This window comes from Acinonyx jubatus, chromosome D2 (genome assembly GCF_027475565.1).
Source record: "Acinonyx jubatus isolate Ajub_Pintada_27869175 chromosome D2, VMU_Ajub_asm_v1.0, whole genome shotgun sequence".
NCBI lineage: Eukaryota > Metazoa > Chordata > Mammalia > Carnivora > Felidae > Acinonyx > Acinonyx jubatus.
This window is the reverse complement of record NC_069393.1, coordinates 22,779,721-22,794,283: the sequence shown is the minus strand read 5'-3', so window position 1 is coordinate 22,794,283 and position 14,563 is coordinate 22,779,721. Positions and strand designations below refer to the sequence as shown.

The 14,563-nt window shown below is 42.9% G+C and overlaps 1 protein-coding gene across 1 annotated transcript in view; it reads right to left on the bottom strand.

Annotated features, from left to right (window-relative positions):
• ARID5B (AT-rich interaction domain 5B) overlaps nucleotides 1–10,350 on the bottom strand; it is a 179,783-nt gene extending 169,433 nt beyond the window's left edge. Inside the window, exons 1-2 of the mRNA XM_015088330.3 lie at nucleotides 9,959–10,350; nucleotides 9,261–9,515 (exon numbers count right to left, since the gene is read on the bottom strand). Coding sequence (XP_014943816.3) covers nucleotides 9,261–9,515; nucleotides 9,959–9,979 — 276 coding nt within the window. The 5' untranslated portion in view covers nucleotides 9,980–10,350. The remainder of the gene's footprint in view (nucleotides 1–9,260; nucleotides 9,516–9,958) is intronic.
• Nucleotides 10,351–14,563: the final 4,213 nt, after the last annotated feature.

Sequence of the window (14,563 nt, the reverse complement as noted above, 5' to 3'; positions counted from 1 at the left end):
TTTGTGCTGGTAAAACAACATGGGCTTTAATTAGCAAATATCTGTAAATAATTTACTTGCTTTTCAAATACAGCAGAACAATGGGGTCAATTTTCACATACATTTACCCAGCATGCATCTTGGGTCTCAAGCCAGACTCTCCCATTGTTCAATAACTATATCAAGCTGTCAAACTCCTGCTGCCTCCCTGGTGGCGGGTGGGGGTAGGGGGCCAGACACCCAAGTTCCAGTAGCAACATCCCATTTTCCAAGACCCCAGAAGGCAAGCACAGAGTGTTGTCCAGCCCAAGCTACAACACACACTTACGATCTCTAACCCTGGGGCCTGCTGCAAGGAATGTGGAGGTGTGCCAAGAGCAAGGGGCATTTCTGGCGGCAGGATGCAGGTGCTCCACAGCCCTGCTGCCTCCGACCCCTGACAGCGTGAGCCCCAAAACGTAAGGCGCGACATCTGAGGCCTATGAATCACAGCCTCGTGTAGGCTCTGCAGGGTTAAAGCTGGGCACCACACATGCAGTGCAAAGAAAGATGTTAAATCAAATGAGAATGACTGCTCCAAGACTGGAGGCACTATTATTTTGAATAAGATTGAAAAGGCCAGAAAAAGCAATTCAAAAACATTTCAATTATGTATTTCCCAGAACTACATCTTTGAGCAACTAATGCAAATGTTACCACCACAATAAAACTTCTTCCCACATAAAAGCATATAAAACAGGTTGAACAGCATATACTTTATATATCATATGCATATTTTTGACTATTAATAAAAAATTCAAAATCTATGTATGCTTTACTCTCCTAAGCAATACAGTAATTATGATTAAGGGACAGGCAGCACAAAAAGAACCAATTTATCTTCTCGTGCTCAGGAATACTATTGTGTAACTAAGCAACTAAAGACAAAATATGGTCTAATTAATTCACTCCTATGCTTATTTAAAAGACACAATTAGAACATTTTTATTTTCCAGCCTGCACAGTAGCTCAACATGCTTGAGGGTGTAGAAAGCAAAGCCTATTATTCTCAAAGACAAGAGTTTAATGTTTAGTGCCACTGATCAGGCTTGGAACTCAATGCTGGGGAGGAGGGGGGGTGTTCCGCAGCCTGGGTGTGCTCCGAGTCACGAAAAAGGAAAGGTAAGGTGGGGGGAAAGATGTCCGTGGGGCCACTAGCTTGACTAGTAACACATGGCCTCTCCTCCATTTTCCTCACCGTGGGCCAAGAATGGAGACAGGGCTGTGAACTTGATGGTCACGTGGGTAAGGACATACACTACCGTGCGTCTATTTATACAGCCACAGAGATTCTATAGAAAATTCATGTAATTAAACCACACGTCCTCGTCTGTGTGATAAATGTCAAATATCCATCTTTGACGCTGCTAACAGTGCATCTGATTTTAAAAGCAGAATTAATTTACGCGTGTGTGCTACAGATTGATGCCATTAGCATGATTCTAAAGCACCCTTTCAGTAATAATCATCATCTGCATGCTTGAAATGTGTTGTGGATACGGATGCTCACAGGCCAGGATGTGATCCGTGCTTCTGAAGGCCAAGGTCCGGGTTCTAATCTCCAGTGGGCCGGCAAAGATCACGGTGTGGCTGGAAAAAGCCATCCGTGCCTGTGCAAGGACATGGGAGCAAATTTTTCGAGAAATGCAGGAAACCCACGACCACCTCTCTGAGAAGCCAATGAATCCTTCATCCAACAACTGATAAATTTGTTTGAAATTTCTTTAAAAGCCAAACCAAAGGGTAATCACAGGCTACAATATTATTCTGAGTGGAAGATGGCAAACATCCAACTACCCTGGCTATAATAAATGACACGCAAATACATTTGATTTGAGCAATTATATTCTGGATATCGGTTAAAACCAGACTTTGATAAATGGGCTTGCATCATGTATCACTAGATGCCGCTACAAACAATGGTATGCTTGATTCATAATTAATAACCAAGTATTTACATGTATGGACTCGTGTATTCATAAAAATAACATTTCCTTAGTATGTGCCTGACACTCTAAATGTCAAGGGAGGTTTTAATTGCTTACAATTTTGACTCACCATCAAACACTGGCCTAGTTAAGACCATCAGTCTGAAAAACATGCTGGCTGGAAGTAGCTGCAACCACACTCAGGTGAGGAGGGACTGTTCCCCTCAAGTCCACTCTTTGCTCAGAGTGCCACCCCACAGCCCTGACTCTTTATGGGCTGAGGGCCGAAGGTGGGAAAAGTATTCAAATGGATAGAGATGCTGGCTCTCAGCCTCATCATCCAGTCCCAAATAGGCACCGATTTCTTTGGTGAGTACACCTCAAGAAAATCCTGTATGCTGTTTCACATCCTCGGTGCAAGACAACCGTGGATTTTAGAAGAGAAATAAAAAGTGTGAGATGGGGTGCTGCAGCTGGCCTACGTGTGAATGGCCGACAGTGGGTCCTCTGCCAGAAGATGCTGGGCCAAGCTTAAAGAAAGCAGGTGGTGGGAAAGGACATTTTAAATGACTTATGTCATTCAGTTATTCAATAAATACTTAGTGAATAGCGCTGAATAAGGTATGGGGACCCAGAGGTGAGTAAGGCCCAACCCTCAGTTCCTGAGAACCACCCTGGGGTGGGGAGCGGGGCGGGAGTGAGAGGCAAAGGGAAAGAACACAGATAAGCATCACAGAACGGACATGTGCAAAGTACAGGGGAGGCTCAAACCTACCAAGGCCCCGTAAGAACCCTGAGGGCAGGGATTCTCGCCTATCTTGTTCACGGCTGTATCCCCAGGGCCTAGAACAGGCTCTGGCACAAAGTAGGTGCTCTATAAATAAGCACTGAGTGAATGAGACTTCGAAGATAAAGACAATACTTTCTAGTTTCCAGAAAGATCATGAAAGGCTATAAATAGTGACTTGAGTTAATCTCCACTTTAAGAAGCACAGAGAGAGTCTGACAGCTTTTCTGTGACCCATGTCTGTCCAAGAGGGTAAACTATGAGCTCTTTCAGGGCTGAGGCCATTCTCCTTCATCTCTGTATCCCGTTGTTCAGCACATAGTAAACTTTCAATCAGCATCTGAGGAACTGAATAAATTCTTGTTCCAAAATCATGCAGATAGCGAGCCTTCCCTTGACCACATGTTGCATTTATTGTCAACACAATTCTCTGTGTTATAGAACGTCTTTTGCTGTTTTTACCTTTTTAAAAACGTGTTGATCTCATCTCTCTACCAAGATTGATAAGCTTCTTGAGAAACAGGGTCACACCATGAAGTGTTTGCAACCATCTCTGCACCTAGCAGAGCTCTAAGTACAGCATTCAATAAGTAGTTTTTGATTAACTCAAGACCGATGATACCAACATTTGCTGGAGTTAGGATCTTAACCATACAAAATATAACTCAGTATACATTCTACTGATTCTCAACTTTTAACGTCATTAGACTCAATGTTAAAACAGAGATTTGTTTATGTAAATATTTTTGACATATTAATGTTAAATTATTTCTTAATATTTACTGGATCTTGTTCCAACCCAAGTAAGAAGGAGAAAAAGTACACAATCACATTCCCTATTTCAGATCAACTCCACAGGCCAAGGGTCAGCAGACATTTTTGTAAAGGGCCAAATAGTAAATAATTTCCACTGTGCGGGCCATATGGTCACTGTCACAATTACTCGACTCTGCCACTGGAACCTGAGAGCAGCTATAAACAATGTGTAAACAAATGAGTCTGACTATGTTCCAATAAAACTTTATTTACAAAAACAGACAGTGGTTCAGATTTGGCCCTCCAGCCTTAGTTCGCTGATACTTGTCACAGTCCAATAAATTCTCTCCATATAATTCATTAGTTCTCACCCTAGTTCTAAAGGGTCAGCCAGTTAAGTTACTCCTTCTCATAGTTTACAATCATTTCTAAAAATAATAATAACTAATATAACTGCATCTATCCTTTGCTGAGCTCTTGTGTATTAAGTACTATGTTAGTTAGCAGGCCTTTCTTATTATTATTTCTAATTCTCTTGGCAAAGTAGAGATCATTAAGTCCATTTTACAGATGGAGAAACTAAGACTTGGAAAAGTTAAAGAAATTGTCCAAGGCCAGTGAGGTCACTGAAGAGGTGTCAGAAATTTTTAAAAGCCAGCTCATGGGTATAGACCTGAGATGGAGTAGCCATCCAGCCCCTCCTGGATTTCAGAATGTGTCTGACCAACCTGAGATATGATACAATCAGGCAATCTTTGAAACAAATCCTGCTGATCCAGATGACAGACAGCATACCTCAATACAAACATGTAAATCTTCAAGGAGCTTTTTATCTTGGTGACATAGCTAAACCCATCACATGGATGAAAGCCAACCTGATTTGGGGAGACCTGTATTGGCTATCTGTACTAGTAAACTAACCTACGTGCCGTCTTCTCATAGAGAAAACCTTTCTTTAGGAAGGTCTATGGTAGTCGTCTCAAACTTCAAGGAGAACAGTAATACGAATGTTAATGATAATAATGAGTCACCCATTACTGAAGATTCTTCCATATGCCAACTGTAAACACTTTATATGTATTAACTCATTTAATCTCTAAAATAATCCTCAGAAGTAGGCACTATGTGTCCATTTTATAGATGAGAAAATTGAGGAACAGAGAGTTTAAAACTTGCCCAAGATCACACAGCTAAAGCAAGACTGTTCAAAACGCAGGATCCTTGACCCCAATTCCAGAGATTCTAATTGAGTTAATTTCAACAGGCGCTTTGGAATATGAAATTTGGACAAGTTTTAATGAGGTAAGCACTTTTAGAAATCCTGACTACATGCTAGCCTCTGTAATGCCCAGATGTGCTAGATCCTGACTTCCTGACAGAATTGGCTTACTCATCCACACTCACAGTTGCAGGTGACCAGTAATGCTTCTTGTAGAGTCTAGTCCATGGTCAGGCTGGAATCCAAGCTTGCACATCCACCTATTTTAAGGGGGTATATTGCCAATAGATTAAGCGCTTGGCACTTTGAAAATGAATGTAATCAGAAGTTACCCAGTAACAGAACCAATTACCCGCCTACTTTGCCATTTTCCTCCTCTGAAGAGATACTGGCTGAATGGCAATTGTGGGTAATTACTAAAGACACTTAACTCCTTGTATATGGCCCTGCTATTCACTTTCATGGTAATTTAAGACAGTATCATGATTAGGCCTGGGAACCTCCACACAGACATAAAAGTTATTCTGCTTATCGTTTATAAATTAAGAATATCTAGCATAAAGTCCACCATAATCATTACTCTTTTCTATTTATGTAAGGACTACACAGTTAATGAAGTACTTTTGTCCATACATATTCACAACAAGCCATAGACAGTCAGCCTTATTATTGTTCCCATTTCACTGCTAAAGAAACTAAGGCTCAGAGTGTTTATGACGGTTCAAGGTCAAACAAATAATAAGCTGCAGAATCAAGACACGACTCTGGGGGTGCCCGGGTGGCTCAGTTGGTTAAGCGTCCGACTTCGGCTCAGGTCACGATCTCACGGTTTGTGGGTTCGAGCCCCTTGTTGGGTTCTGTGCTGGCGGCTGAGAGCCTGGAGCCTGCTTCAGATTCTTTGTCTCCCTCTCTCTCTGCTCCTCCCCTACTCATGCTCTGTCTCTCTCTCAAAAATAAATAAACATTAAAAAAAAAAAAAAAAAGACATGACTCCGGACTGCTCTTCCTCAACACCAGAGGCCAGCTCTGGAAGTATGGGAAGGCAGCAGTGCATGTAAGTATGCGAGTCATTATCATAATCAGTACAACTAACAATAAATTGTCAATGGTGATGAATCATGGTACTAAAATGCAACTATTCTTGTTAGCTACCACTAGCTAGAATTAGCGGAACTTTATAAAATAAGAATGGTTCTTCTACCTAAAATCTAGTGACCTTTGGCAAAACTGATTGACTGGTCATGATTCTAAAATGAACAAGCACCTGCCCACATTAGTACATACTTCTAGAATATAATATGATGCATTAAGCAGGGTGGGATTCAGTGGGAAGATAAACCAACCCTAAAATTTAGGAAGACCTAGGTCCTACTCTGGTGACCTTTGACAAACCACATAATCTCCCTAAGCCTCTGTCTCCATCTGTAAAATGGCATACAAAGTCCTGCCTTATCCAGCCTCTTCCAGTTATTGCAAGGATCAATAAAATATTCCCCAAAAAGGCCCTCTGCAGATCACAGCAAACCACACAGGGACGCTATTTCTAATCTCGCACAATGATAATTTTCCTGCTTTTAGAACTGACGTCTTTACATTTCAAGAAATGATAAATAGACAGAATGGTTCTCTTAAACCAAAAAAGCATACTGAGTCCTGGCTGTCCTTTTGAAATGGATGCTGATGTCAGCGCAATCAAGAAATTATTAACCTCCATTTGGTTACTTAAAATAAACTGTACTGGCTGATTAAATGTGCTGAACATTTTCTCCAAGTAACCGTGCACATCACCAAGAAACCTTTCTCGTTCGGTCACACTTTGCAAATGGCAAATGCATCATTCAAAACTATTTAAAATCAATAACAAAAATCATCTCACTGTATATAAACAAGTTAATGGAGTAAGTGAAAACAAAGCAAATTTCTTAATGAGAGGACCCTGTTGCCCCCTCTAGGTGCCTGCAGTAAATGCTGGTTTCTGTAGGCTCTCCTCCAGAGGAGACTGCTGCTGCTATTCAGCTAATGAATGACTAACTTAGGCCAGGGGGGAAATGACATCACCAGGGTGGAAAACCGATCTGCATTGGGAAACTTTCTACCTGCTTTACATTTGTCATAATTATTTTGCACAATGCAGCCTGCATTTGCATAATTTTGAGGCGTGTCATTATCTCAATTGAAAATTGTTTTAATATGGCTGAATAATTCACAATGACATCAGCCAAAGTCCTAATGAAATATACAAGTATAATCATACAGCTAATTACCAGCCGTGTTAGCATTAAAAAACAAATCATGCATAATATTAGACGATGTATACGCAGCTGAGGATTATAAATAGAGCCATCTCCCTCCCCAAACCCCCTAGAGTTTACTTTTAAATGGCAAGATTAATTTTCTTAGGTATGGCTCATATAGCAGTGACGAAATGTACAGATCATTACAACGGCTCACTTTCATTTCCCCTTAATGAACAATTTTTTAAAAATCGTGTGTTTAAAAGTACTGTATATCTATCCATTACCAGCAGTTCTAACAGATGCAACCTTGGGCTATTATTGTTTTTATTCTTAAATCAGAATTCACCATTTAATTACACCAACAGAAATTAAAACTGGACCAAGTGGGGTCAACTTGGGGTCTTTAAAAGTATTTCAATTTCAATTAAAAAAAGAGAGAGAGTGTGTGTGACCACAAAATATCTCATAAAACACTGAATAATTTCCTTCTGGGTTTAGTCAGAAGTCTATTAGGCACCAGCTCTTTTCTGGATATTTAATCCTTCCCTTTTCCAGATCACAGGCCATGTTGAAGTAATAAATTTGAAAAGCAAATAATAAGAAATCAGGAGGGGGAGGGGAGGAAGACAGCTGCGCAGGAAAGTTGGGTCGGGGGAGGGGGCCGAGCTAGACCTCGGGAGGGGGAAGAGCTCAACCTGTTGGTAGGTTGCAGGATTTTTCACAGTATTTCCAAACAACACCTTTGTAAAATTGCAGGCAGACGTCGGGAAGTAAGAACGTTTAAAACCCAAAGCTGGCGGTGGAAGGCGGGCGGGGGGGGGGGGGGGGGGGGAGGCGGCATTCGGGGAGGGGGGCGGGGCTTATTTCCGAAGAGGCAGATCCGAGGGCGAAGGTTTTGACGAACTCCAGTAATTAACCGGCACAGACCACTGATGGGTAATTCGAGCCTGGGAGAGGGAGTGAACTGGCGATGCCAAAAGTAAAATCAACTCCATCAGACCAAGGGATTCTGGAAGGACTGGCAGGCAGCTCTACGCTCCGGGATGAGTTAAACGCGGAACCATTCATTTAACAAAAAGATCCTACACCTACCTCGAAAGCTCGAGGGCCTGGCACAGAGCTAGCTGCCCTCAAAAGTCTCAGTTTGATCACCCTGCTCTCGCTTGGGAAACACAAAGCCTTGCCAGGCGGCCGCGCGCCCTCCCTCCCCACCGCACCGAGGGCACTGCCTCCCCAAAATAGTTCCCCCGGTGGGTATCGCGGCGCTGAGGTCGGTCAGCTGACGAGGGGAGCCCGCAGAACTGCGGTCACACATGAAATGACAGAGCCGAAGGGAGGCGGCCGCCCCGGCGCCCGGTGACAGCAGCTCACCTCGGGCGTCCTCCCGGGAGCGCGGCTAGCGCCCCCGCGGCCGCCCAGAAACGTGCCGGCGAAGCTCTGTCCCTCCCCACCCTTCCCGGGAGCGCCGTCTGGGCACGGAGGCCGCGGGACCCGCGGGGCCAGTGGGCGAGCACACACCCCTCTGCCCTTCCCTCCCCCGTCCCGGTCCCACACATCCCAGAAGATCGCGCTGGAAGACGTCCACTTTGCGTGGAGTAATTGAGAACTAGAACATCAAATGGCTTGTCCGAGGGGGAGGGGGGTGGGGGCGAGAGATAGTTGTTAATGCTTAACGTGTTTGTGCCGGTTACACGACCGCTTTGAAATCCGCCCGGGCAGATCTGCAAGTTATTTGAATGTATTATTCCAGTACCTGTCATTTATCACTTTATTCAACACGTCTTTGCCAACTCAATAGCTTTTGATCTCACTCTGCCTCCATTTCGTAATTTCCGCCCTCTTAAACATATCAAATACTTACTTTAAAAAAAAAAAAGTGAATATCGAAACCCACCGAAAGAAATCCACCCAGCCCCGACCGAGCCAGACGCGAAGGTAAAATTTTCAAAAGGCAAAAAATATAAAAAAGCATGTGATGTTCAAGCGGCAGTAGCAAGAGAGAGAACGATCACACACACACACACACACACACACACACACACACACACATCCTTGAACAAAACCCTTCTCGAACAAGTTATTTGATCTTGACTAAAATCAGCAGTTGGATCCTCTTTGTAAAGCTGACAGCCAAACTCTGACAATGGCAAAATACTCGAGCCCCAGCTAGTGGCGCTACCCCTTTAAAAAAGGAGTCGATCCTGCTCGCCTGCAGAAGTGAATACAGTATTTTCAAGCTTGCCCTGTAATAAGCATTACTAGGGGAGGGGGGGGGGATAATAAAGAAAGAAGAGAGGGAGATATAAGTTTACCACCTCGCCATGGTCGCTATTTCTGCCCTGGGGAGTGTCTTCTGGGAGGAAATAAAGTTTAGAGCTGGATAAAAGTTGCCGGCTGGTCCTCTCTTCCCACAACAGCTGGAGCTCCGCTATGCAAATCGGATCCTTTGGCGTACATCTTACAAAGAAAAAGTCGCCAAGGGACAAAATTCTTGGTTTGCCTTCAAGGTGGAATTGAAAAGCCTTGTAGAAAATGTAAGGTCCGTGCAAGCCACACGGTGAGCCGACCCACTGCAGGGGAAAAAAAGCACCAAATAAATAACGTAGCCATCAGAGCACAAACATCTATTCCCAGACACATTTACACACAGACATCCACACTCTTAATACAGAAGAGCCAACAGATATAAAGCTGGGTGGAAAAATAATAGAGCCCACAAATTTTCTGCCTCCCTTAAAAATAAAAAAAAAATAAAAAATAAATAAAAAACTCCGGGCACCCCCACCGCCACCTCTCCCTACTTCTCCATCTGAGGCGGTAAAATTACATTATGTATGTATGATCAGTGCAGGGATTTTTTTAAACAATAAAAATGATTTGGGGGGATGCAGAGGGTAAAAGTTTGGTGAAAAGTTTGTGGGGGGTGTGGGTGGGTGCAGAGGTGTGGGTGAGTTGGGGGGCTGGGGGGTGCCGGGGGGTGCCGGGATCGGAGGAGCGGAGGAGAGCGAAATACCTGGAGTGAGTTGGGCTCCATCTCGACGTTCTGAATTGATTGAACTCAACATTCTCTCCAAACTTGTTGGCTTGAATGGATTGCATCAGGTCCTGGCAGGGAAAAACATTCTCTGCCTTAAGCTGGCGTAATGTCTCAATATAAAACTGAGCTCTTGCCTCCCCTTCGGCACCAAAATGATTGAAAATATGTCCTAATATTTCTCTGACGACTCAATTTTCAGCTCCTGTCAAAACTGTGTAGGTTTCCTTCCAAATGTGGGATGATCAAATTCATAATCGGAAGTAAGGTTCTGTCCGATCTCGGCGGGAAGCGGATGGATCAAGGCAAAAAACATATAGGAAGGTTTGTAAAAATAAAATCCACCCTAAAACTGTGTGAAGATGAGATCTCCCTCTGCCCAATCTCCCTTGTCTAGGGGTGTCGTCTAGTGAGATTTTTGGAGGAGACGAGAGCTCGCGAGCTCCGCTTTGCATCTGACAGGACCTGCTTGTATATGTCTAATATAAAGAACATTTCCTGCAGAGATTCCGGGGCGCTGCTCCTCTTTCTAATGCTCCTTAGCAGATTTGCTGTTATTAGACATGTAGATTTGTTTGATAGTTAAATTACGCTTCCTCACTGCCATGTTTTCGAGAACTAATCTGTTAAATTATCTTTTGATGCCTATTTACATGGAAGGGAAAAGTGGGTTATCGATTATATAAACATATAAATATTAATGCATTTGTTCGCTTCGCAAAAAAAAAATACTCAGCGGAAAAAAAAAACCCAGAAAGACAAGTGAGCAATGCACAAACATCTCAGGATTTTGCAAACAATATTGAACGGACAGCGACTGCATTTAGGGACTGGAACAATAAACGATGCATGATAAATCAATAAATGCGAGCAGCGAGTCTGCTCGGAATATGAATTCAGGCTCCCGGTTCTGCGTGTGCATTCTTTAATTTTGAAGTATATACACTAGTACGTGTTTACAATGCTGATGGACGCCAAGGGCGCTCTCAAATGATAATGTGTTTATATAACCCAGCGCTACAGGAATAATATACCGACTCCTACCCCACCCCCATCCCCTCCCCCGCCAAAAAAGGGAGGGGAGCTTCCTCAATAATAGTTTGAAACTGAAAAAATCCATTTGCAAACTAGTTAAATACAACCAGAAATTAAGCTGTTGAAAACCGGGGGCATGAACCGTAAGACAATAAAGGTTTTAAATGTGTATATTTATTGTTCTGGAGCCCTGGAGCATTGCGAGGTTTGCATGCACGGCTATTATGCAAACACAGAGAAACTTAAGAGCGACAGAACAAGGAACAGGCAGAGACTGCAAAGCCCTCGCTCGCTCCGACCCAGCTGCCCGTCCTCCGCCAGGCTAGATTGCATTTTCGCAGTGTTGATGTAAAATGGTGTACTCGCTTCCCCCACGCTCCCCACCCCCTTCCCCGCTCTCCTCCCACTCCTTCCAGTGCCTCCCGCCCCCCCTTCCCGATTTTATTATATTGGCACCAATCTTTCTAAAGTGGGTCTGGCATGCTAAAAAAGTAAACATGTACTATATGGGGAATAAGGTCTGTATAGTATGACAGTTGAAACTTGATCTGTGATAAAATTACAGGATGTTGAAATTACTAGTAAGCTATTTTTAACGCTTTCGCAACGTTTCACCTCTAGTCACAGCATCTAGTTGAAACAGGATTACTTTAATGAAAATTATATTCACATGGCTGAAGTTAATACACCCGGCAGAACACAAATGCCTCATATTCAGTGACTTGAGGTGGAAAGACCCTCTGTGTGTATTTTTATGCCTTTTCATAACGTCTGCGTCCACTGCAGTAAGAATTAGGGCACTTAACATTATCTAAACCACATTTTTGATTCAGAACATGGGGAAGTAATAAAAGGCAAGATCTATCTCGTTTCTATACACACAGAGATAAACGAAAGAAAATGGCAGATCCTCCAATTACAATAAGTAATAAAAGCCCATGCCAGAGAGCCGGTATTCTTAAAGATGAAAACTATTTTAATAATTTAAAGTAATATCACAACTCTGCACCATGAAGGAGGACAATGTAACAATTCGCAGTCTCCCATCTTTGCATTAGCCAGATTATGACTTGCACATCACTCTTTAATTATCTTCCTTGAAATTTCATCTGATCTTTCTATTTTATAAACATGGGTTACAAAGAGAAATTACAGCTCTCTAGCGTTTTCTCTCTCTTTTTAACTTTATGATGCATACTGCAGACGTTTGATTAGAATAACCCATTTTGTTCATTTTTTTACATATGAATGAATGGACTTGACTGAAGGGCATTTTACGTATCTTTTTTTTTAAATACAGGAGAGATGCCTAAGGCTTCAGTTAGTCGCTGTCCTGTTAGCGTGAATATATACATCCAGTTCAAGACATCCTATATTTAAAAACTTGAATTGCAGTATTTTGACAAGATCATGTTTGAGATCGACTCTGAGTCAGTTTCCTGTATGACCAATGCAGCAGCATTTATGCAGGAAACCTTAACAGAATGCCTGAGGGTATCCCTGGATTGTATATTAAATCTCTCTCTTAAAAAATACACAACTCTTTAGAGCATCTAAGCAACTTCTGCTGGTTTTGGTGCTGTAAGTCTTTAAGTGTCTGTAAGGGACTTCATCTAATTAGAAACGCTGTTTCTATGTCTCTTCAAGGTAGAAGCTGAACTAGGGCTGCATGCTGAGTAATCTCTCTTCTCGTAAACTCCCGATAAGGTTTTTCAGATGTTAACAATTGCAGGGATCTAGGTCTGAATATTTTTGAATATCTGCAGTCTCGTAATCAGATGAATGCTAAATTTCAAAACTGGATCCCAGGGGTATCTTCCCTCTCTTTTTACAGCACCACCCACTACCACCCCCATGAAAATAATAAAATCTAATAAATCAAGCCTCTGGTCCAATCCTGTAAATGGCTTTTAAAATCACAGATCACAATGGTGTGTGTTTACAAAAAAAAAAAAGAAAAAAAAGAAACCAAAACCAAAAAACATCCTCTATTTTACCTCTTTAACGTGATGCTGATAGGCACCTGTAAATTATCTGTGTAGCAAATATCCATACAAAGAAAGTTTCAATTAAGATAAGGAGATTGTATTGAAACAGTTCTTTGAAGTAATGTAGTTAATAGCCTGTTTGATTTCTGCTTGTGAGAGAGTAATAACGTGGATTCAAGGCTCCATCAATCACAGAGCAGATGTAAGACTTGAGACACCGACACCCAGGGGAATAGAGGCAAACTCCTGCAGTGCAGGGTCCTTGGGCTAATGTAAAGTAAATACTCATAAACAGATTGAATGTTGTAAGAAGACAATCCATTCAGGACAGTTATAATCATGAAAGCAACTGCTTTATTTATCTATAAAAAGCTTATAGCTGGGACTCAATGTGTATAAAAGAGGAGTGGGAAAGAAAGCAGTGTATGTTTATATGACCCACTATTTCTGGGCTCTTTCTTACACTGAAACACAGGAACCTGTACCTACACATCTATATTCCTGCTGCTTTGCTAGCCCAAAAATCCAACCCCCTGTTTTATTTGGTTTATTTGAAGGGTAAAAAATAAAAAAATCATTCTCACCCCTCAAGGAGGGGGGAGTAAGTAGCCACATTTTTTTTTCAGTGTCTGTGAATCGTTTCATAAAGGATCAGGAGGATTAAGTTAGTTGCAAAAACCAGCAGTGACATAATTAGGCAGCTTGGGCTATAATAAACAGGATCATAAAAAAAAAAAGTACAGTTTGAAGAAAGAAGGCAACCATTTCGAAAATTCAAATCTCTCTGCGCACCTCTGGGCCTCCCCCTCCCCAAATTGTAAAAGACAACTGAAGCATTTTTGACCTTGGCTACAATAATACTTCATGTTTTAGCACTTTAGTCAGCATTTTATCTACTAATTGCTACACACTACCGCATGTGGCTCGAATCTGCCACTGCAGCTTGCTTTCACTGGTGAGCGAATTGCTTGATAAAGACTGGGAATTCAACCTGGCTGTTTCCTTTCTTGCTCCCCCTCGCCTCCCCCCTCTTTTTTCCTTTCCTCTTCCAGCTAGAAGCAGCTAATTTTTGCAGAAAATACCGCATGGATCAGAACAGGGACGGTGAATGGTTCCCTAATCTCCTTCCACAGGCTAAACTCCGGCCACTTTGACGGGAGGCAAAGGGAGGAGATGAAGGGGGGCGGGGAGGAAGGAGTGGGGCGAAGCCGGGGGAGGGTGGATCCTGGCCTGTTGGTGGACCTGATGCTAGGTGATTCTGCACATTGGTCCGCTGGCTAGTCCATCGCTGATTGGAAGTCCGTGGGACTCCGTGCTGCCACCTGGGGACCTCGAGTTAGGGGCTCTCTCCCGTCTTGCTTGGTTAGGAAGTGGGGTTCGAGGGAGTAGCCCCGGAGTCCTCAGACTGATTCGTGGACTGAAAAACTAGCAGTGTTTGAGGGTCAGTCACCGCCTAGTCCCCTCCCCCTCCCAAGCCTGGCGCCGTAGTCAGCGGTGGGGGTGGGTGGCGTTATTAATAAGGCGGCCTCCAGCAGAGCAGGCTCGCCAAGTCTTAGTGCAA